The following is a 22,387-nucleotide window of genomic DNA, read 5'->3' as shown; positions in this document are numbered from 1 at the left end:
CCGGATCAGCCTCACCGGTCCCGCACGGCCCCGCCGCCGCAGGGTCGGACGCGTCTCCCGTCCCTAATCTCCCGCTTTCCCCCAGGGAGGTGAGTAAGCACCGCTAATCCCGCTCGCTTCGCTGCTGGGGACAGGCGAGCCGCTCTCCCCAGGGCTGGGGGGCTGCACCCCGACACCCCCCGCCCTCCCCAGCCCAGGTCGCCCCTTCTCCCCGGGGTGGCTCTCGAGTGAAGGTTGGGATGGAGCGAGGAGATGGAGCAGGTCGTTTCCGTCAGAGGGGACCCGGCGGATGATGTCGCAGCCACCCACCTTTGCCGGTGCCCCCCATGCCCGTGTGCCAGCCCCGCGCGCCGCGGGGGGATGCCGGGGGGAATGCAGGACCCGGCGGAGACGGATGCTGTTGGATTCTGCCCTCCCTGCATCCCTTCCTTCCCACCCCGGGGGAGGACAGGCGGGACGAGCCGTCCCGGCAAGCCGCGGTGCGGGGGCACAGTGCCCGTCCTGTGCCACCCCCTCGTCCCCCCCGCCTCCACGTGCCCGGGACTCCTGTTTACCCAGCGCCAGGAACCAGCTTCAAATACCTTGATGTAATTAAAAGCTCACCCCGGGGCCAAGGGCTTAGGACGGCAGCCAGGGACACGGGCAGCCCGCTGCCACCTGCGTGCCGCACAGACAGGGCTGGCAGCTGCCCGCGCTCCTGGCAGCACGTACCTGGCAGCACCCGGGGTCGCCTGACCTCAGCCCGGGCCCCTCTTGTGTCCCCGGCGCCGGGAAGCCACAGTGATGGACAGGGGGTGCTGTGGCACCGCTCCTGGTGTGCGGAAAGGAGAGCCAGGAACGCTGGGCAGGCTCCGAGGATGTGCCTCGGTTTTCCTTCATGCCCGGGGATGCTGTGCCTCAGTTTCCCTCATTCCCGGGGGTGCTGTGCCTGTTTGTCTCATGCTCGGGGATGCCGTTCCTGTTTTTCCTCATGCCCGGGCACGCTGTTCCTGTTTCCCTCATGCCCGGGGATGCTGTGCCTCAGTTTCCCTCATGCCCGGGGATGCTGTGCCTCACTTTTCCTTGGTGCCCGGGGATGCTGTGCCTCAGTTTCCCTTCATTCCCGGGGATGCTGTTCCTGTTTCTCTTCATGCCCGGGGATGCTGGGCCTGTTTGTCTCATGCCCAGGGATGGTTTTCCTGTTTCCCTCATTCCCGGGGATGCTGTTTCAGTTTCCCTCATGCCTGGGGATGCTGTGCCTCTTTCCCTTCATGCCCGGGGATGCTGTGCCTCAGTTTCCCTTCATTCCCGGGGATGCTGTTGCTGTTTCTCTTCATGCCCGGGGATGCTGGGCCTGTTTCCCTTCATTCCCGGGGATGCTGTGCCTGTTTCCCTCCTGCCTGGGGATGCTGTGCCTGTTTCCCTCATGCCTGGGGATGCTGTGCCTCAGTTTCCCTTCATTCCCGGGGATTGTGCCTCAGTTTCCCTCATGCCCGGAATGCTGTGCCTCAGTACCCCCCGGTGCCCCCAGAGAGGCCCTGAGCGTGATGCCCAGCGGCCCCCGAGCTTGGGGGGATTGTGGTCTCCAAGCTCCCCCGCCCAAATCCCGTGGTGTCGCGGCAGGGACACGGAGCCGGAATGTCGCTCGGTGCCAGCGCGGGCTGGCTGGGGACAGACGGGTCCCCGGGGGGACAGGCGGCTGCGGGGAGGAGAGGGGGATGCAGCAGCGTTCCTTCAGCTGTGTCCTCCCACACTCCCGTCACCTCAAACGCCCTCCCCCCGACCCCTCCTGTCACCACCGCGTTTCCCACCCGCCGTCCTCTTCCTCTCCATCCTCCTCCTCAACCTCACCGGCGGTTCACGGGCAGCCTGGGGGCATGTGTGAGCTTGAGGACTTGACGTGGGGGTGCGAGAAGTGCTGCCTGACGCCCCTATAATGAGGGGGGAAGGTCTTACCTGGCCGGCAGCGGCGGGGAGGGGGCTCAGCCCGCGCCCTCCCGAGCCCCCCGCCGGCGGGCATCCACCCGCCTGCAGCTCCTCATCCCGCCTCCCTGCCCTCTGCGGCGGCGGGAGGCAGCTCAGAGCTCCCGGGGCTGCCAGAAAAGAGGCTGCGTTTAAACAACAGACATAATTATGCTTTTGATACCGTCTGCTAAAAATACAGCGCGGTGCCGCGCGGGGAGCCGAGCCATGTGTGCGCGGCCTCACATGGCTCCCGCCCCAACAGCTGACTCAGGCGGCGGGCACGGACAGGGCACAGGGCTGGGGGGCAGCCCGGGGGGCATCGGGGGGTCCAGACCCTCCCCGAGCCTGTGGGAGGGCGCTGCTCTGCCAGGGACCCCCGAATAGCTTGTGTAAGGGTAACGAGGGCAGCCCCAGGGGTGGCATCAGTGTCCCCACACAGCCCCCGGGATGGCATCAGTGTCCCACACAGCCCCAGGGGTGGCATCAGTGTCCCCACACAGCCCCCGGGATGGCATCGGTGTCCCAAGCAGCCCCCGGGATGGCATCGGTGTCCCAAGCAGCCCCTGGGATGGCATCAGTGTCCCCACACAGCCCTCGGGATGGCATCAGTGTCCCCACTCAGCCCCCGGGGTGGCATCAGTGTCCCAAGCAGCCCCCGGCATGGCATCAGTGTCCCACACAGCCCCAGGGGTGGCATCAGTGTCCCACACAGCCCCCGGGATGGCATCGGCGTCCCCACACAGCCCCCGGGATGGCATCAGTGTCCCACACAGCCCCCGGGATGGCATCAGTGTCCCCACACAGCCCCCGGGATGGCATCAGTGTCCCACACAGCCCCAGGGGTGACATCAGTGCCCCACACAGCCCCCGGGGTGGCATCAGAGTCCCACACAGCTCCAGGGGTGGCATCGGTGTCCCCACACAGCCCCACGGATGGCATCAGTGTCCCAAACAGCCCCCGGGATGACATCAGTGTCCCCACACAGCCCCCGGGGTGGCATCAGTGTCCCACACAGCCCCAGGGGTGGCATCAGTGTCCCACACAGCCCCAGGGGTGGCATCGGTGTCCCCACACAGCCCCCGGGATGGCATCAGTGTCCCAAGCAGCCCCCGGGATGGCATCAGTGTCCCAAGCAGCCCCCAGGATGGCATCAGTGTCCCCACACAGCCCCAGGGGTGGCATCAGTGCCCCACACAGCCCCCGGGGTGGCATCAGTGTCCCACACAGCCCCCCCAGAACAGCAGTAGCCCCCCAGATGGGGTAAAACGAGCTGGGAATGGGGCAGAAAGGGAGGGAGGGCTGCAGGAGTGTGGGTGGGTCACTCAGTGCCACCCGTGTGGATTTGGGGGGCTCAGTCGGCTCCCAGCCCCACCAGCAGCAGAGGGGTGAGGGGGGTGCTGAGGGGTGGGTGCAGGGGGGCTCTGGAAGCAGCACCCCGAGCACCCAGCGGCTCCCTGGGGAGGTTTGGATGGTAAATCACGTTAATGAGTAATGAACCCACTTCCCCTGACCCAGCACTGCCCGGGGAGGGAGCAGTGCCAAGGTGACACCCCCGCAGTGCCCAGCCATGGCACCCCCGGGCACTGACCTTTGGCAGTGCCAAGGCAGCAGATCATAAGGCTGATGCCCTGCAGGAACGGGCAGCGCCTGTCCCGGGGGCACTGATGGCAAGGGGTTGGCATCACACGCCCCTGGAGCACCAGACGCGTCCCTGTCAGCTGGGAGAGGGAGCAGCCCCGGGTCACCCGGTCCCCTGCCAGCCCGCAGGGATGTGCCATTCCCCCTTGTCCTGGCACTTTCCCTTGTTCAGCTTCTCTTGGAGCCCCTGTAGGCACTGGAAGGGACTCTGAGGTCTCCTCGGAGCTTATTCTTCTCCAAGCTGAACACCCTGTGCTCTCCCAGCCTGGCCCCAGAGCAGAGGGGCTGCAGCTCTGGGACCATCCCCGTGGCCTCCTCTGGACTCCTTCCAGCAGCTCCACCTCCTTCTGATGTTGGAGACCCCAGAGCTGCAGGTGGGGTCTCACCAGAGCAGAGCGGGAGAGAATCCCCTCCCTGAACCTTCTGGGGATGCAGCCCAAGAGCCCACCAGATAATGAGACCTCCTTCAACCCTCCAGCCCTACTTCACCCCACCCCAGTGGGCACAAACGCTGCCCGGGGGTGGCACAGGGGGTTCCCCACAGTGGAGGCAGCGGGGGCTCAGCCTGGCACCCCCTCCCCTGAGGGGACTGTGGCAGCGGGCGAGCTCAGGTCAGGCGCTTAAACTGCTGTGCTGGGGCGGTGCCAGGCGAGCCGGGAGGGATTAGGGCTTTGCTGACTGCAGCCTGGCACAGACCCGCGCGCTGACACAGCTGGGATCAGCGCTGGCACCCGCAGGGGCTGCCGCGGCTCTGGGGGGACGGGCTGTGCAGCCCCGCCCGGTTCCTGTCCCCTCCTTGTGTTCCAGCACCCGGGGAACACACAGACCTGCCAAAAACGGGACGCCAAAACTCCCAGTTGCCTTGCCAGGAACCCACCTTGGGAGGTGCTGGTGTTGTGCCTGTTTCCCCCAAGCTGGGAATCACTGATACCCCCACCCTGGGGGGTGGAATGCCCAGGCTCCAACACCACTGCCACCCCCTCACAGCACATCCTGGGGTCCCCCAAAAAAGAACAACCCACCCTTTTGACCCCCAGGGCAGGCAGGTCACCCCAGCAGCCTCCCTGGGCTGTATCCTTGGAGGAACTGAGCTCCCTAAGCGGCTTTGGGGGGATTACAGGCAGCCCCCTGGCCCTTGCTGTCCCCACCCAGCCTTCCTTCTCCGCTGCTTTAAGTAATCGTCTCCCAGGCAGTTTTACGGGGCTAATCCAGCCACCTCCACCTAAGCTGGTCCAACACCCCTGCCTGCCCCGGGACGGCCCTTGGAGCCTGCCCTGGAGAGGCTCCAGCCCGGGACAGACGCTCTCCCTGCCCTGGGAAGACCCCCCGAAAGCAGCCAAGGGCTAAAAATACAGGCTGGCCCGAGGGGTGAGGGCAGGAAGGATTGGGAGCGAGGGGATTGGTGCCAGGGACAGGGCACCGGGGGACAGGCGGGCACCAGGGGGCAGGAGAGGCCACACGAGTCACTTTGTGCCATGGTGCCCGACCCACCTGTGCCCACCTAGGCTGGGAAAAGACCCCCCAGAAAGGGATTGGGAAGCCCGGGTGGGATGTGGGAGCCGCTGCAGGGAGAGGCAGGGTGGGCAGAGCCGTGGGGACAATCCAGGGATGGATGTCCAGCAGGGACACGGGGACAGGGATGTCCCAGCAGGGCCGTGGGTGGTGCTGCCACGCCGTGGGGGACGCGGCTACTGCAGGATCCCGACAGCCCAGCACCCACCCCGGGCTCGCTGGGAAGTTTGGGGATGTGACCTGGGCTTTTGGGGTCCTAAAGTGGGTGGGAAAAGGCTCTGAGAGGAGCATCGGGAGGATCCCAAAGGATATGGCCTCTTCCAAAGCCAAAAACCACCTCAAGAAGCTTCCCTGGAGGAGTCCAGGGCTGCTACTGGGATCCTGGAAACTGAAATATGGGTGAAAAGACCCTGGGAGAAGCTCTGGAAGGAATCTTGGATGGATCCCAAAGGATACAGCCTCCTCCAAAGCCAAAAACCACCTCAAGAAGCTTCCCTGGAGGAGTCCAGGGCTGCTACTGGGATCCTGGAAACTGAAATATGGATGAAAAGGCCCTGGAAGGAATCTCGGATGGATCCCAAAGGATACAGCCTCCTCCCAAAGACAGAAAATCACTGTGGGTAACTTCCTTGGAGGAGTCTGAGGATGCTACGTGGGATCCTGGAACCTGAAACAAGGGTAAAAAGTTTCTGGGAGATGCTTGGAAGGAATTTCAGATTGAACCTAGAGGATAATTTCCTCCAAGAGAAAAATAATCTCAGGAAGCTTCCCTGGAAGAGTCTGGGCCTGCTACAGGGTATTCCAGGGACCTAAAGCAGAGGGGTGAAACTCCAGGAGAGGCCTTGGAGGAATCTTGGATGGATCCCAGAGGATACAGCTTCCTCCAAACAGGAAAAATCGCCCCTGCACCCCCAGTCCTGCTCTGCCTCATGAACACCAGGCCCTGCCCCTGGGGCAGGGACAGTAAAGGGGACAACTCCTGGTGCTGGAAGTCTGAAACAACATTTATTTTTCCATGTACAAAAACCCCTTTTTGGGGGGGAATGTTCAAAGCCTGGGAATGTGGTGCCCAGCAGGGCACAGTGAGGCACCAGCCCCAGGAGTTCAAGTGTTGGGGGTGTCAGTCTGTGTCTGGGGGGGCCCAGCCAAGGGACTGTGTCTTTGGCTTCAGAGGGACAAGGCACATCCCCTCCCTGGCTCCTGAGGGGAAAGGGAATGTGGGAAAATAAGGCACCATGGGAAGAGGGGGGGACCCCAGTGTGTGTAGTGTTCATGAGGTGGGAGAAAAGGGGGGGCCAGACCCCCACGGGGGAGGCGCCAGCGCCGAGCTGGGGGGTCTGAGCAGCAGAGCAAGGTGGTGTCCCCTCCCCGAGGCATCACAGAGGTCACAGGAGGGATTTAGGGTCAGGTGTGCGGAGCGCCCTCTCCAAGGATGCAGGGACACCCCCAGGGATGCGGGACCGCCCCCAGGGATGCGGGACCGCCCCCAGGGATGCGGGACCGCCCCCAGGGATGCGGGACCGCCCTCCTCCAGGGGATGCGGGACCGCCCTCCTCCAGGGGATGCGGGACCGCCCTCCTCCAGGGGATGCAAGGAATGATGTCTACTCCCTCACACCACAGCAGCAAACTCCTGTTAAGACTCCTGGCAGAGGTTTCCCAGGATTTTTAGCTGTCCTGCTCTGACTGAGCCGTTTTCCTCCTGATGCGGCTGCGCAGGAGCCGGGAAGAGCCCTGGGCAGGGGCAGAGAAGGGTCAGGACCCTCCTGCCCCATCCACACCCCACCATAACACATCCCCCTCCCACGGCACCTCTTTTCCCGGGATATTCCTCAGGGAGCGCATGCTCTGGCTGCGGGATAAGGGCTTGTGATCCCGGCGGGGGGAAGGCTGGGGGGACACCTGTGAGTCCGACCACGGCTCCTCATCATCCGTCTCGCTCTCGTAGCGCCGGGAGGACAAACCTGGGGACAAAGGGGTCACCACAGCTCCCAGCACGGCTTTGCTGAGCCCCTCCATGGCTGTGACCCCTCCAAACTCACCCAGCCGGTGGCTCTCCTGCTCCTCCAGGTACAGGGGGTCCTGGAAGTGTGCGGGGCTCTCGTCGGGGATGGAGCGCAGGTCCTGCATGCTGAAGCTGCGCAGCCGCCCGGCCAGGGCGCCCTGGCTCTGGATTTGGGAGGGCAGGGAGGGCAGGGCATGAGCCACACAGGGAAAAAAACACAAACCTGAACCAGAGACTCCTCTCTGGACATGCTGATAGGGTGGGAATTTCACCTTGGGGAGGAATCACCCCAGGGGGAGGAATCACCCCCAGGGAGGGGAATTTCACCTTGGGGAGGAATCACCCCCTGGGAGGGGAATCACCCCCTGGGAGAGGAATTTCACCTTGGGGAGGAATCACCCCAGGGGGAGGAGTCACCCATAGGAGAGGAGTCACCCCCGGGGAGAGGAGCCATCCCCGGGGAGAGGAGCCATCCCCGGGGAGAGGAGCCATCCCCGGGGAGAGGAGCCATCCCCGGGGAGAGGAGCCATCCCCGGGGAGAGGAGCCATCCCCGGGGAGAGGAGACTCCTGCCCAGAAGGGGTACCTTGGCAGCTGCCTGGACAGCAGCAGTGGCTGCCAGGTTGAGGCCCCTCTTGCCAAAGTGCAGCATTGTCTCATAGCCACGTTGCCGGGTCCGGACAAGGAAGGTGTCGATGTCCTGCCAAGACAACCGTGGTGGTGCTGGGTTTGCACAGGATCATGTTCCCAGGTGTTGTCACATCCTGGGGCATTGCCCCCTCTCTGAGGCATTGGCACCTCCCAGGACAGTGCCATGTCCCTGGGCATTGTCACTTCCACTTCCCAGGCCATCATGGCATTGTTGGGGCATTGACATATCCCTGTTTATTGCCCCCTCTCTGAGGCATTGGCACCTCCCAGAACAGTGCCATGTCCCCAGTATTGTCACTCCCATCTCCCAGGCCATCATGGCATTGTTGGGGCATTGATATATCCCTGTTTATTGCCACCTCTCTGAGGCATTGGCACCTCCCAGGACAGTGCCATGTCCCCAGTATCGTCACTTCCACTTCCCAGGCCATCATGGCATTGTTGGGGCTTTGACATATCCCTGTTTATTGCCACCTCCCAGGGCATTGTCACATCCCAGGGTGTGATCACCACCCTGGGGCATCACCAGCCCATCTCAGGGGGCTGAGCCTCCCCAGGATGGGCACAGAGAATGCCCCAGAATGACCCCAGCCCTCACCTTCTCCTTGCGGGCCAGCGTGGGGTGCACGAAGCGGCGGTAGAGCAGACTGGCCCCCCGTGTGTACGGGGACAGCAGCCACAGCACGAAGGCCATCTTCACCTCGTAGTAGAATGGACACCTGGTGGGCAGGGGGACAGCATGGGGAGGGGGCCCAGGGCTCGTCCTGCTCCCCCCAAACATCAGCCCTGGACCCCCCACCTCAGATCCACCAGAGCCTCATCTGGGGGCCCTTCTTTTCACCCCCTGAGCCCCTCCCCAGCTCACCAGGAGATGAGGAGGTCAGTGAAGGTTTCTGTGGCCATGAAGAGTGCAAAGACAATCCAGTACATCATCCATCGGACCTGGGGGAGCAGGGAGTGTGTCAGCAGGGGCTGGAGCCTGGGAAAAGGGGGCCTGGAGCTGGGAAAAGGGGGGGCTGGAGACCGGGAAAAGGAGGGGGGCTGGAGCCCGGGAAAAGGGGGGGGGGACGGAGACCGGGAAAAGGGGGGGGGACGGAGACCGGGAAAAGGGGGGGGGACGGAGACCGGGAAAAGGGGGGGGGCTGGAGCCCGGGAAAAGGAGGGGGGGCTGGAGCCCGGGAAAAGGGGGGGGGCTGGAGCCCGGGAAAAGGAGGGGGGGCTGGAGCCCGGGAAAAGGAGGGGGGGCTGGAGCCCGGGAAAAGGGGGGGGACGGAGCCCCGGAAAAGGGGGGGGGCTGGAGACCGGGAAAAGGGGGGGGGCTGGAGACCGGGAAAAGGGGGGGGGCTGGAGACCGGGAAAAGGGGGGGCTGGAGACCGGGAAAAGGGGGGGCTGGAGCCCCTTTACTCACGTATTCCCGGATGTTTTTTGCCTTCACAGCCTTGTAGGAGGCATAGGCAGGGTAGAGCATCCCAAACACCAGCCTGTAACGCAGAGGGGGGGTGAGACAGCCCGGCCACCACGCGTAGAGCAGCAGGAACAGGGACCAGCAGAGCTGGCGGCCCCAGAGCCAAACAAAGCCTGGCCTTGACCCTCCCCAGAACCTCCCCGAGCCCGGGGCCGGTGGGAAAAAAGCCTGGGAAAGGGTTGGAATCCTGTGGGAGCTGCCGTGGGGAGCCGGCCATGAGCTCGTTGTCACTCCCACGCTCACCGGGACTGGCTGGACCTGTCGGGGCGGTGGCAGGAGGTGGTGGCAGCAGCTCCCGAGGTGCCACCTCCAAAACACCCACCTCGTGTCCCAGGGGCACAGCTGGGCACCCTGACACTCTCCTGCACCTGGGGGCACCCACAGCTCACCCTGCTGCCCCACGGGGGGCTACACAGGCATGGGTGGCCACTGGGCACCCAGCTCAGCTGGCCACGGTGGGGGAGATTGGTGAGCAAAAGGGACTGGGGGGGGGAATCAGGGCTGGATGTGGGGGCCTTTCAGGTGGTGCAGGGGGTCCCTGAATGATGCAGGGACCCCCCAGATTGGTGCAGTAGCTCCCCAGGTTGATGTGGGAAGCCCCCAGACTAATGCAGAAACTCTCCAGATTGATGCAGGGACCCCCCAGATTGATGCAGGGACCCCTCAAGTGATGAAGGAACCCACAAGATTGATGCACGGACCCCTCAGGTGATGCAGGAACTCCACAGATTGATGCAGAAACCCCCCAGAATGAAACAGGGACCCACCAGACTGACACAGGGATCCCCAGGTGATGCAAGGGCCCCCCAGATTGATGCAGGGACCCCCCAGATTGATGCAGGGGCCCCCCAGATTGACGCAGGGACCCCTCCCAGACAATGCACCGAGCTCTTCCAGGCAATGTGGAGACCCTCTGAGCAGGGACCCCTCCAGGGCGACGTAGGGACCCCTCTCGAACAACGGAGGGACCCCATCCACCACTTCAGCGTTTGATGCAGAGGGATCCCGGGACGGGCAGGGAGGGTCGGCAGCAGCTCACGGACCCATTTTCTGGGGCACTGGTGGTTTTGGGGGTCTGGTGACCCCCATACAAGAGCTTTGGGGTCGCCCCTCCCCAAACCCCGCCCGGGGCCGCTCCGTTAAGTCCCCGCTGCGGGGCCGGTGCGGGGGCCTCCCGTTAACCGAACGCCCAGTGGGTGGCACAGGGGACCCTTGCGAGCCCCCCGGGGGCACCCCCAGCCCGCAGCCCCCCGTTACACCCCCCCGGAGCCCACTCACTCAATCACGCGGCTGAGTATCCAGGACAGCATGGTGCGGGCAGGGCCGGAGCCCCGAGCGGAGCCGGGACGGAGGGTCGGCGCTGTGCCCGCCCCGGAGTCCCCAAGACCCCCCCAAAACTCCCCCGAAAACCCCCCGAGCAAAAGAATCCCAAAAGTTGAAAGTTGCAGCCGCCGACCCGCGCAGGCGCCGTGCGGGCCCCACCGCCCTCTCTTAAAAGGGAAACGTCTTAAAAGGGCAACGGCGCCTCTTAAAGCGGCAACGCCTCTTAAAAGGGCAACGGCGCTGCTTAAAAAAAGTGTGGCTCTGATTCTCAGAGCTTTAAGATGTCTTGGGTTTATATTTTAAAATTCCGTAATATCTGAAATATTAATGTGTGATATACAGTAGATTATTGTGAAAAATCGAAGTATTAATATATAATATACAGTAGTGTTAAATATTGAATCATTAATATACAATAAACAGATTACTGTTAAAATTATTTTCAATATATAATCTTCATATTTATATTTATATATATCAATTTATGTTTATATAAATTTTGTTATTATTTATTTTATTATTTATATTATTATTTCTATTATTATTATTTATATTTATATTATTAACTTTTATTTAAATAAATTGTATCTTAATAGACACTATTTATGTATATATTGAAATATAATAGTCTATGTTTAAATATTCATATATTTATGTTTATAGAATTTCTATTTATAAAACCTGTATTTAATTAAGATATTGTATATTTATATTTAAATCACATTCTCTATATTCATTTTTATATAATGATATGTTAGTCCCTAATATTAATGTATTAATATACAGCATATTATGTAAATTATATATTAAATATTCCATAATATAAAAATATTTCCTAGTATAAAAATATTCTCTAATATATTTTAAAGCATTAACCATTTCATATTAATAATTAATATAATATTGATGACATTTTAAAAAATTTATATCTCTTTTTTAAGCAGCAAACAGCTAGAATATTTTAAATATATTTTTAAGAAATAAACAGCTACAGAAGGGAGGTAAAGCCCCTTTGTGTGATGCTGAAGAATTCCTTTTGGCTTTGGAGTGGGTTTGATGCTTTTTGTGATGCTCCAAGCCAGTAGAGCAGAGGGACAAAGCCCCTCTGAGTGGGGATGAGGATTTTTCCTTTTTTTCCTTTTCTTTCCCTCGGGTGTGTTGCTGAACCGGGGCCAGGGCTCTGCAGAGCCCTGTGGGATGATCCAGGGAAAACAGAAACTGCTGGAACCGTCTCTCTGGGCCACCTTCCCCTTGGCTCTGCAGCCCCTGGAGTGTTCCAGGGTTTCCCATCTCCCTCATCCCAGTCCCGATGACTGGGATGTCCTGGTGCCAGAGGCCTCCAGGACTTTGAAATGCTGGGTGGGAAACAGGCAGGGAATGTGGCAGTGCCCTGGGAGCCCCCAGGTTGGGGCCAAATCCTGCTCCCCAAATCCATCTGTGCCCTGCGGTGCCTGGTAGTGAGAGAGGATCTTCATTTGGGAGCTTAATTAGTGGTTTTTCACATGCATATTTATACCCCTTGGAGACAGGGAAATGCTCCCCTGGAAAACCAGTCCGGTGGGGACTCCTCTCCCTGGGGAAACACCTCCTGCTTCCCACCCTCACCGTGGGCCAAGGTTTCTGCTGGAAAAAACCACCAGACAAGCCACAAGAGGAGCCTGGAGCACCTTAAATTGAGGGATTCCTGGTGCTGTGGGATGCTGGATAGAGCAGGATCCCCTGGGCAGGGGGATGCCAGTTGTGGCTGGAAAGACACCTGGAAGATGTTGGCAGACACAGGCAGGGCTGGGGGTCACAGTGTGTTTATTGGGGGGTGTTTTGGTGGGCACGGACACCTCAGTGCCTGGCAGTGGGGCCATGGGCACAGGGAGCTGCTGGACATGCACAAAGGGGGGTGGGAAACAGCCCTGCTGCATCCTCGAGGCATCCCATTGTTCTCAGGGCATCCCATCCACATCCACCTGGGAGGATCCTGATGGCTTGGGGCATCCCACCATCCTCAGAGCTTTTCATCATCCTCAGGGCATCCCATCTGCATCCAGCTTGGAGCATCCCACCATGAGGGCATCCCATCTGCATTCAGCTTGGAGCATCCCATCATGAGGGCATCCCATCTGCATCCAGCTTGGAGCATCCCATCATGAGGGCATCCCACCTGCATCCAGCTTGGAGCATCCCACCATGAGGGCATCCCACCTGCATCCAGCTTGGAGCATCCCACCATGAGGGCATCCCACCTGCATCCAGCTTGGAGCATCCCACCATGAGGGCATCCCATCTGCATCCAGCTTGGAGCATCCCACCATGAGGGCATCCCATCTGCATCCAGCTTGGGGCAACCCATCTTGAGGACTTCCCATCCACACCCACCTCAGAGCAACCCATCATCCCTGGAGCATCCTGCTGGCCTCTCCAGCATTCTGGCATCCTCAGGGCATCCCACCTGCATCCCCCTCGAAGCATCCTGCTGGCCTGGAGCACCCTGTCATTCTTGGCACCCCATCTTCATCCACCTTGGAGCATCCCATTATCCTCATGGCATCCCATCCCAGTTCATCCACCTCAGGCATCCCCATCCACTCTGGAGCACCCCATCAGCCTGGGAGTACCCCAAAGTCCCAGGAGCTCCCCCACCCTTCCTGTGCACATCCCCCACTCTGTGCCCCCCAGCCCATCACCTGGGCAGAGACCCCCAGTCCCCCCAGGGGTGCCAGGGATGTCCCACTCTCCTTCCCCACATCCCACAGGATGGTTGTGGCTGCTGTACATGGAGAAACTGGGAGCACCAGGAGGAAACTGAGGCACAGGTGGGTCTAGGACATACTCTGAGGGCAACACCAGGGATGGGTGACCATGAGGTGCCAGGAGTGGGGCTGGGAGCGGGCTGTGACCGTGGGGCAGGGGGTGGTGGGCACATGCATGTCCTTGGGCAGGATCCAGTGGCTCTCTGAGGTGCTCCAAGCCCTGGTTAGTGGCTGAGGTCCACCACCATGTGCCGGTACACCAGCGTGTTGGCCTTGAAGCTGGGGGCCAGCAGGAGCTGCATGTCAGAGGCCGGGACGTAGCGGAACGCCCGCGGCGCCTGCACCGACAGCTCCTGGAACTTGGCGAACTTCTGCTTCTCCTCCTCCCACAGGTACACGTGGGTGAAGGAGAAGTCGCTGCCCAGCGCCAGGTACTGGCGCTGCCCCACGGCGAAGGGCTGCAGCACCATGGAGCCGCGGGACGGCAGCGTCTGCACCTCCACGAAGCGCTGCCCTTCCCAGCGCACCACCTTGGAGTCGCCGATGTAGCGGCTCAGGCAGAGGAACTGGTCCCGCTTCGACCTGAAGTGCTTCACCATCTGCACGTCCAGCATCTCCCCCACCTCCCCCTGCGGCACAAACTGCTTCTGTGCCCGGCTCCACTGGTAGATCACGGGGGCCTGGGAGCTGCTGGAGATGATCAGCCGCGGTTTGCCGTCGTTCTCCACGTACTCCACGTCGGTGTCGCGGTGCCAGGCGTGCAGGGCTTGGTGGGAGTAGAACCCGTTCTGGTTGAGGCGGTAGAGGCTGGTGGAGCCCGCCTTGGAGCTGTCAGCGATGACAAAGTACCAGTCCCCCTCGATCTGGAAGGCCTCGATGTCGTTGGGCTTGCGGACCTTCTGGCTGTCGATGTCCTGGATCTTGATGAACTTGTCCACGGCCGTGTCCCAGCGGTAGATGTAGGAGCCACCAAAAAGCTGAGCCACCACCACGTAGAGCTGGTCCTGTGCCACGATGGGCTTGCAGTGCACTGCTGAGTGACCTGCCAGCAAGGCCACCACACATCAGGGCTGTGCCCTCCCCAGGTCACCCCAAACGGGGGTCCCACCAGACCCCCAGCCCGATGCCTCACCAGGGATGCGGTCGAAGTCGCGGAGCTTGCGCTCCACGTAGTCCCACTTGAGGATGGAGCAGCTGCTGGCACTGGGCTGTGCCAGGGCAACATACAGGTCACTGGCATAGGTGAAGGGCTCAGCTGACACTGCCTGGAAGGGCAGGACCTGGTGCATCACGAAATCTGGGGAGGGGAGAAGTGGCAGTGAGGGTCCAGGCACCCAGGAGGGGGGTGATGGTTGATGGTGGCCCCTTGCCTGTGGTGATGCACTGGAAGTCACTGAGCGCCAGGTCCCGGATCCGCTGTCCCTCGAACTGCCCGGGGCTGCTGCAGAAGATGGCAGGGACTGTGGTGTTGGTCCCCTCCAGCCACTCCACCAACCACTTGATCTTGCAGTCACAGGCCAGTGTGTTGCCACGGAGATCCCTGCCAAGGATGGCACCGAGTCACCCCCAGCACCCACCGGGATGTCACCCTCTCCCCTGCCCGGTGTCCCAGGGATTCCTGCCAGGGGTGGCACTGAATCATCCCCAGCACACACGATCCTCCCAAGGCCCGGGATATCACCCTCTCCCCAGCCTGGTGTCCCGGGGGTCCCCAGTGCCGTGGCAGCCTCACAGGTCACTCAGGATGTCCAGTGGCTTGAAGAGGTCCCGGGGCAACGTCTGCAGGTTGTTGTTGGCCAAGGACCTGGGGGACAAGAATGGTCATGGGGACACATCTCTGGCTGCAGAGAAGGGGCAGAGCCACCCCCACCCTGTCCCCTGTGGGACCTCTTGGTGCTCACAGGTGTGTCAGGGACTTGAGCCCACGGAAAGTGCCCTTGGAGAGTGCCTGGATGTCGTTGTTCTCGATGAACCTGTGATGGAAAGAGATGGTGGCACAGCTGCCCCGAGGATCCCCCTGCCCTCCCCGTGCCCTCCTCAGGGCTGTCCCTGTGTCCCTGTCCCCATCCCACACACAGGTACTGCAGGTGCGAGAGCCCAGCGAAGGCGTTGTCCCTGATCAGAGTGAACTTGTTGGAGTTGAGGAGGCTGCAAAGAGAGAGAGAGGGGGAGACATCAGCACTGGGTGGGCACTGAGGGCACCGGGATGCCCGGCTGTGGGAGCAGGGAACGTACAGGAACTGCAGGGAAGGGATGTGGGCAAAGGCTGCCTCCCGGATCTCTGTGAAGGCTGCGTTCACCATCGTCCTGCCAGAGAGATGGAGCTTCAGCAGAGGGGATGGCAGCAGGGTGGCAGTGCCACCGCTGTGCCCTCCAGCACCAGTGTCACCTGCTGAGTGCCCCCACAGCCCTCCCAGCAGGGAGAGGGTCCCCAGCAGCCGTTCTGCCTGTTTGGGAGGGCATGGAAGGGACGAGGTGCTGGGGCTGGCACTGACCCCACACTGCCCACGCCCTGCGGCAGCCCCTGGCCCGAGGCCATGTGCACAGACACGTGTGTAAACACACACACATGCACACAAACACACGTGCACACACGTGTGCACACACACACTTATCTGCCACACACACCTGTACCTGGCTCTGGGGAACTGCTGTGCCCCCAGGGACCTCAATGAAGACCCCCCAGCTTTGTCCCCTTGGGGCTCTGGTTGCCAAGGTCACAGCCATGTCCCCTTGGGGCTCTGGTCCCCAAGGTCACGCTGGGGACAGGCTGCAGCCCTGCTCTGTCTGTCACTGATGGATGGCTGCGTGTTCCACCATCGCAGGACAATGGGACCAGTCCTGGAGTGTCCCCAGCCTGCTCCTTCCCTCCTGAGCCCCCCCACTGCCAGTATCCCACTCTGCCATGTGCTTGTCCCCCCGATGTGGCACAGAGGGGCTGACCCTGCCCCTCCCAGGGCAGTCAACAGCCCTTGGCAGCCCTGCACCCTTGAGATGTGACCTGTTCCCTGTGCCCATCCCTGTCCCCATCCTGGGTACTCACAGCGAGATGACCTCAGGGGGCAGGTTCTTGGGCACAGCCTTGGAATCCACGCAGAAAGCCGTGTCCCGGGTGCAGGAGCAGGTCGGGGGGCAAGGCGGGGGCCGGGGGGGCCGCCGCCCCTCCGCCGGCACCCAGAGCCAGGCCACGGCGAGGAGGAGGAGGAGGAGAGCAGCGAGCCGGTCCATCAGCATCCCCCTCCTGCGCCGCATCTCCATCACGCCCTGGCCTTATCCCTGTGTGATCCCGGGAGCCGTTCCCAATCCTGCTGTGCGCGGGGACTGTGGGAAACCCTTTTCCTCTTCTTTTTCCCCTCGGAGATGTCAGTGTGGAGGAGCAGCGATGGTGTCAGCAGAGGCTGCCGGCGCCTGCCCCGCGGCTCTGCAGCACACCATGCTCCTGTGCTGCGGGAAGGAGGGAGGGAAGGAGGGAAAGAGGGAGGGAGGGAGGGATGCGGCTGAGTGACAGCCCCAGCATCCCCGTGCACGCCCGTCCGTGTGTCCTCGCCAGCGAGCAAACACGGGGTTCCACGCTGGGGGCACGGCCACTGGGTGCTCTGGGGGTGCACAGGGTGGGGAACAGGGGGGTACCCGCAGGGGGATGACACCACAGGGGCTCTCCCTGCTTCGTGCTGCAGCACTGCCCGAGCCAGCTCCCTGTCTGCTCTCTCGCACTGGGCACCCATCCTCCCCACCCCAGGCACCCGTCCATCCCGTCCCAGGCACCCATCTCTCCCATGCCAGGCGTCCATCTGTCCTGTCCCTGGCACAGTGCCCACGGGAACAATGAGCCCAGCCAGCTCCTTCCCCTCGCCGGGGGGGCACACATGCAGCTGCCCATGCAGAACCAGGGGTGCAGCACCCCCGGATACGTGCTGAGGGTGCTGTGGCCCCTGCCAGAGCCCAGGGGTGGGTGTGGAGGGAAGGCACGCTCTGCTGCCCGCTGTTTGCCTTGGCACCCCATCCCTGCTGGACAAATGCCGGGAAAGGGCCCTCGGAGGTTTCATGTCCCCTCCCTGGCTCTTCTCTGGGCTCAACAAACACCACGAGTGGCACCTTGGCCACCCCCACCCACCTGGGACCATATAAATCCCTCTGGCTCCAGCTGGCAAAGGCACAGGAGCACCTGGAGAGATGGACGACAGCTCCAAAGAGGCCCTGATGGAGGAGGCACCTCCGGTAAGGAGCACCCACCACCCACCACCCACCCCGGGGGGCTGGTGTGGGGCTGAGCACCCAGTGCCACCTCCAGCCCCACGCTGGTGGCTCAGCCGGGTGCTCCCCTGTGTCCCCCCTCCAGAGGTACACGGAGTCCCCCCGCCTGCCTTGCATCCCCCACCAGCTCAAGAGCCTCCTGATCATGGTGGTGGTGCTGGTGGTGGTCCACGTGGTGGTCATCGTCGCCTTCCTCCTCCTGGGGCTGCACCTCACCGAGACACACGCGGAGACGGTGAGGGCAGGGAGGGACAGCGGTGCCACCGGTCAAGGGGTCATTTTGGGAATGGCCCCAGACACCAGCACTTTGCAGGGAGGGGGTTCAGCCCCCACAGATCTCCCTGACCCCCCCTCCACCCAGCAGGTGTTGAGAATGACCATCCATGGGCTGGATGGTGAAGGGACCCCCCAGCACCTCTCCATGAGCAAGAAGGAAAGGACTGGGACGTTCTCGGTGCGGGACGGGCTCAACGCCTCAGCCATGGTGGTGTATGACTACAGCAAGGTGTGTGAGGGGCACACAGGGACGGGGACAGTGGGACAGGATGGTGCTGAGCTGACCTGGGGTCTGTCTGCAAACAGCTGCTGGTCGGCTACAGGTCCTGGCGGCACCGCTCCTGCTACATCACCCGCGTGGACAGGGACAACTTCCCGGGGCTGGACATTGTCACCGAGACCTTCCAGAGCCGGCAGGTGAGTGGGGACCACCCTGTTGGGGTGGGGGTGAAGCCACACCGGGCTCATCCACAGCCCAGTCCCTGCAGGTGAGTGGGGACCACCCAGCTGGGGTGGGGGTGAAGCCACACTGGGCTCATCCACAGCCCAGACCCTGCAGGTGAGTGGGGACCACCCAGCTGGGGTGGGGGTGAAGCCACACTGGGCTCATCCACAGCCCAGACCCTGCAGGTGAGTGGGGACCACCCCACTGGGGTGGGGGTGAAGCCACACTGGGCTCATTCACAGCCCAGTCCCTGCAGGTGAGTGGGGACCACCCAGCTGGGGTGGGAGTGAAGCCACACCAGGCTGATCCACATCCCAGGCCCTGCATCCCGGGAAACTGGAGACAGGCATGGGGCTGGGGGCTTGCTGTGGCTTCTGAGGGAGGCAGCCCCTGCTCTGTTCTCTGTCCTGCAGGCTGAGGAGGTTGGGAACAAGGCTGTGCCCCTGGCTGACCGCTCCATCCTGGGCACCACCATCAACATCCTCTGCAGCACCGTCCCTGTGTACTGGGCATAGCACTGGTTCCCAGTGGGATGGGACAGCAAGATGGGGATGTCACCAGTGTCACCATTCCTGTGCTCTCTGTGTTGCCTTCCATGCCTGGGCATTTCTCCTGCTCCCTGTGCCCATCCCAGGGGCAGCCACACTGCAGTTGCTGTGCTCCATCCATTGTCATGCAGCACTGTGGCTTTCCAACACGGCACTCACAATAAAAAAAGTGGGATTTGCTTTGGAATTTGCTTTGGGATTTGCTTCTGTCTACAAAGTAAAGCCTTTGCCCCCACCTCCAAGTGCTGCCCTTGTCCTTCCCAGTGTGGTGGGGCTGGCACACGGTGTCCCAGGGATATCTCCTTGTGGGATGCAGGGTGGGGAGATGAATCCTTCGTGTCGGGGTGTGAGGAACTTGGGAGGGCTCAGACATGGAGGACAGTGGCACAACTACCCTCCTTGGAGAGCAGGCTCCCAGTGTGCCCACCTGTGCCCTCCCAGTTTGCATGGATGGAAAGGGCAATCTCTGCACTTCCAGCCCTCTCAGAATGTCCCTGACCCTGTCCCCTCCTCATGCAGGTGGGGACAGGGGGTCTGTGTCACATCCCCTGTGACACCCAAGCCCTGGGTTGTCCACAGACACCACAATCCACTTGCTCCAGCTCTGCCTCATCTCCATCCACTCCCCAGTCCCACCTACCCCAGCCCCACCTACCCCTCAACATCTGGGAGCAACCCTGGGGGGCATCTCCAAGTGCTGCACTGGAAAACTGGGGATTAATGGAGCTGGGAGGGGGAAAAGAGGCCCTGGGAGGTTGATTTGACCTTTCCAGGGGTGCAAACTCAGTGTTGTCCCCACAGTCACTGCCACGGGAAGTAAGGATGGGGTCACAACCCCAGGAGGGTGATGCTTTGCTGGGAACAGGAGGGGAACTGCATGTGCTGACTCAGAGCGAGCAGCTCTGTCCCTCTGAATGCCCTGACCTTGTGTCACCCTGGCAAGGATCCAGGTCAAGAGTGTGCCAGGGCCATGGAAGGCAATAAGGGCTCCCACAGTGTCCAAGAGCAAACAGTCTGGAGCCACTTGAGGGTCTCTCATGGTCCTTTGCCACCCTGGGAAGGAAGGCAGAGTGAAACGGGGTGGGGCACACCTGCACCCTCACACCTGGCTGCAAGTGTTGGGGGTCTCAGGGGTACCTGGAGAGGTCCCAGCCTGAGCTCAGCTGCAGGAGAGGCTTGTGGCTGGGCAAACCAAGGCACAGCAGTGTCCCTGTGCCACCCGAGGTGACATGACAGAGCTGGGACCACCCTCACCCCAAAAAATCTGCAATGCAAGCACCACTGCCAGCCCCAAAAGCCACAGCACTGGCAGTGGTGCCTGAGCATCCTCAGGACCAAGAAAAAGGACCAGAGACATGTCACACCCCTATGGTGACCCATTTCCACTCCATCCCTGCAGGTTATGGGAAAAATTTAATGTCCTGTTTGCTCTTTTTCCACTTCAGGCAGCTCCAGGTTCCTGAGCTGGCGAAGGGACACGAGCCAGGTCTCACCAGGGCTGTGTCCACAGCCGGATGCTCCACCCTGGAGGGTTTGCTTTGGCCCTGACCCCTCGCTCCTGGGCAGCAGAGAGCTCCTTGTGCCTGGGGACAAGTGCCCTTGACCAAACGCCCTCAGAGCCTCTTGACCAGCGTATTCCCAGAAGGGTCCAGCTGGGAGTGGGTGTTCAGCAAACAGGAGTGAAGTGGGTCACATGCCAGAGCCCTGGGCACACCAAACCCTTCACAGGGGCCCCTCCTGTCCCCACCCCAGTGCCCTGGTATAAAGCACCTGGATGCTGCAGGCAGGCTGGGCTGGGAGGACAAGGAGGAGGAAGAGGAGGAGGAGGAGGAGGAGGCTGCCATGGAGAGCAGCTTGAAGCAGGTGGTGGTTGAGGAGGAGGTGAGTCTCTGCAGGGTGGCACAGCCACACTGGGGGTGTCCCTGTGTCCAGCTCAGCACAGGGCTTTGCCCAGTTTATCCCAGCGAGGCACCAGTGCAGCTGTGACAGGAAGAGCCTGTGGGATGCTGCATTCCCAGCTCAGCGGCTCTGAGATGGGATGAGTGGGATGCTGAGGGGCAGTGGGATGTCCAGGAGCAGCAGGATTTGAGAAATCCCACCCTCGACCTGCCCACATCCCACAGCTCCCACCTCCACCCCCCTCACCCCATGTCTCCCACTTTCCCACATCCACAGGACTCGGAGCAGGGATGCTGCTGCCCAGCCTGCTGCTGCTGGCCCTGCACCGTGTGCTGTGCCAAATGTGCCCGGTGCTGCTGCCTGCCCAAGTGCTGCAAGTGCCCCAAGTGTCCCGGCTGCTCCGGCTGCTCCGGCTGCTCCGGCTGCTCCAGCTGCCTCAAGAAGTCCCTCTGTTTTGTCCCTCGCCTGCTCTGCTACCTGCCCCGCAAGCTGCTGAGCTGTGGCCACCTCCGGTGCCTCCTCATCGTGGTGGTGGTGGTGGTGCTGCTGGTGGTCATCATCGTGGGCGCCCTGCTCATGTGGCTGCAGGTGGACCAGAGCCACGCCGACACCGTGAGTGGGAACTCCACAATGCCATCATCAGGGACACCCAGTGCCCCCGGGGAGGGGCTGCTGCAGGCTGTGAGATCTCCCCTCATCCCCCCTCCAGGTGCTGAGAATGGGTTTGTGGAGAGGACCGGCCTGGGAGGAGGATGCGGCCACTTTCTACCTGGACAGCGGCGATGGGAATGCGGCCACCGTCATCTATGATTACAGGAATGTGAGTGGAGGGTCCTGGGGGGCACAGGGAGGGGGAGACGGGATGGAGCTGACCCTGGTCTGGCTTCAAACAGCTGCTGGTGAGCTACAGATCTGGGCTCCATCATGCCTGTTACATCACCCGCGTGGATAAGGACAACATCCCGGGGCTGGACGCTGTGGCCGAGACGTTCCAGCGCTGGCAGGTGAGTGGTCACCTGGCTGGGGCAGCGTTGGGGACATCCCCCAGTGGGGAATTGGGGTGCAGCATCTGCTTTGTTTTCCGTTCTGCCCCCTCTCCAGGATGAGCAGAGGATCTCCCTGCCCCTGACCGATCGCTCCCTCCTGGGCACCACCGCGAGCATCCTCTGCAGCGCCCTCCCCGTGTACTGGGCTTAGCCGCGCTGGGTGAGTGTGAAGGGTGGGCAGGGGGCCCTGGGGGACCCCCGGACACCCAGCAGCACCCTCACAGTGCCACCTTTCCCTTGCAGCATCCCCGGCAGACACTGCGTTGCCACCGCCCCTCTGGAAGCATCAGCGACACCCCCTCCTCGCCCACCCCGATTTTGGGGCGTGGGGGGCGGGCAGGGGTCGGGGGGGGGCAGCGTTGGAGGGGCGCGGGGTGGGGGCTGCACACGCGGTGCCGGGGGTGGAGGGTGGGTGTCTGCGCCGCGCCGGGGGACAGCTGGTTTGTCACTTAAGTCTTCTCAGCTTCGCAAAAAAGCCAAGTGCAAAAACGAGCTTAAAAAAACATGACATTTAAAGAAAAGACAATTCTCCGTTCCAGTTCTTCACTCCCTCCGGCTCCCGCCTTCCTTTGCCTTGAAAACACGTTGAGGGGCTCTGAGCTGGGATTTGGGGCAATTTCTGTCACAGCCACAGCCT

At 61.6% G+C, this 22,387-nt stretch overlaps 3 protein-coding genes across 3 annotated transcripts; 1 reads left to right on the top strand and 2 right to left on the bottom strand.

The window, feature by feature from the left end:
• Positions 1 to 74: 74 nt before the first annotated feature.
• SFTPC (surfactant protein C) lies at positions 75 to 22,076 on the top strand. Its single transcript, XM_071578963.1, has 12 exons — positions 75 to 89; positions 17,427 to 17,500; positions 17,622 to 17,771; positions 17,901 to 18,041; positions 18,119 to 18,229; positions 18,671 to 18,766; positions 20,558 to 20,686; positions 20,981 to 21,316; positions 21,414 to 21,524; positions 21,598 to 21,708; positions 21,806 to 21,910; positions 21,994 to 22,076. Exons 2-11 carry the CDS (start codon positions 17,456 to 17,458, stop codon positions 21,899 to 21,901), a joined length of 1,326 nt encoding a protein of 441 aa, XP_071435064.1. The 5' UTR covers positions 75 to 89; positions 17,427 to 17,455; the 3' UTR covers positions 21,902 to 21,910; positions 21,994 to 22,076.
• Positions 6,082 to 10,606, bottom strand: REEP4 (receptor accessory protein 4). The gene is made up of 8 exons (XM_071579234.1): positions 10,494 to 10,606; positions 9,159 to 9,231; positions 8,615 to 8,691; positions 8,348 to 8,468; positions 7,685 to 7,798; positions 7,137 to 7,263; positions 6,907 to 7,058; positions 6,082 to 6,828 (listed from the first exon to the last, which is right to left on the bottom strand). The coding sequence occupies exons 1-8, from the start codon at positions 10,523 to 10,525 to the stop codon at positions 6,763 to 6,765; spliced, it is 762 nt and encodes a 253-aa protein (XP_071435335.1). The 5' UTR covers positions 10,526 to 10,606; the 3' UTR covers positions 6,082 to 6,762.
• On the bottom strand, positions 12,332 to 16,778 carry LGI3 (leucine rich repeat LGI family member 3). The gene is made up of 8 exons (XM_071579085.1): positions 16,326 to 16,778; positions 15,518 to 15,589; positions 15,359 to 15,430; positions 15,184 to 15,255; positions 15,015 to 15,086; positions 14,653 to 14,822; positions 14,415 to 14,579; positions 12,332 to 14,324 (listed from the first exon to the last, which is right to left on the bottom strand). The coding sequence occupies exons 1-8, from the start codon at positions 16,538 to 16,540 to the stop codon at positions 13,507 to 13,509; spliced, it is 1,656 nt and encodes a 551-aa protein (XP_071435186.1). The 5' UTR covers positions 16,541 to 16,778; the 3' UTR covers positions 12,332 to 13,506.
• Positions 22,077 to 22,387: the final 311 nt, after the last annotated feature.

Source organism: Pithys albifrons, chromosome 29 (assembly GCF_047495875.1).
Source record: "Pithys albifrons albifrons isolate INPA30051 chromosome 29, PitAlb_v1, whole genome shotgun sequence".
Classification (NCBI taxonomy): Eukaryota; Metazoa; Chordata; class Aves; order Passeriformes; family Thamnophilidae; genus Pithys; species Pithys albifrons.
Note: the sequence above shows the minus strand (reverse complement) of the source record. Positions and strands in the feature narration are given on the sequence as shown.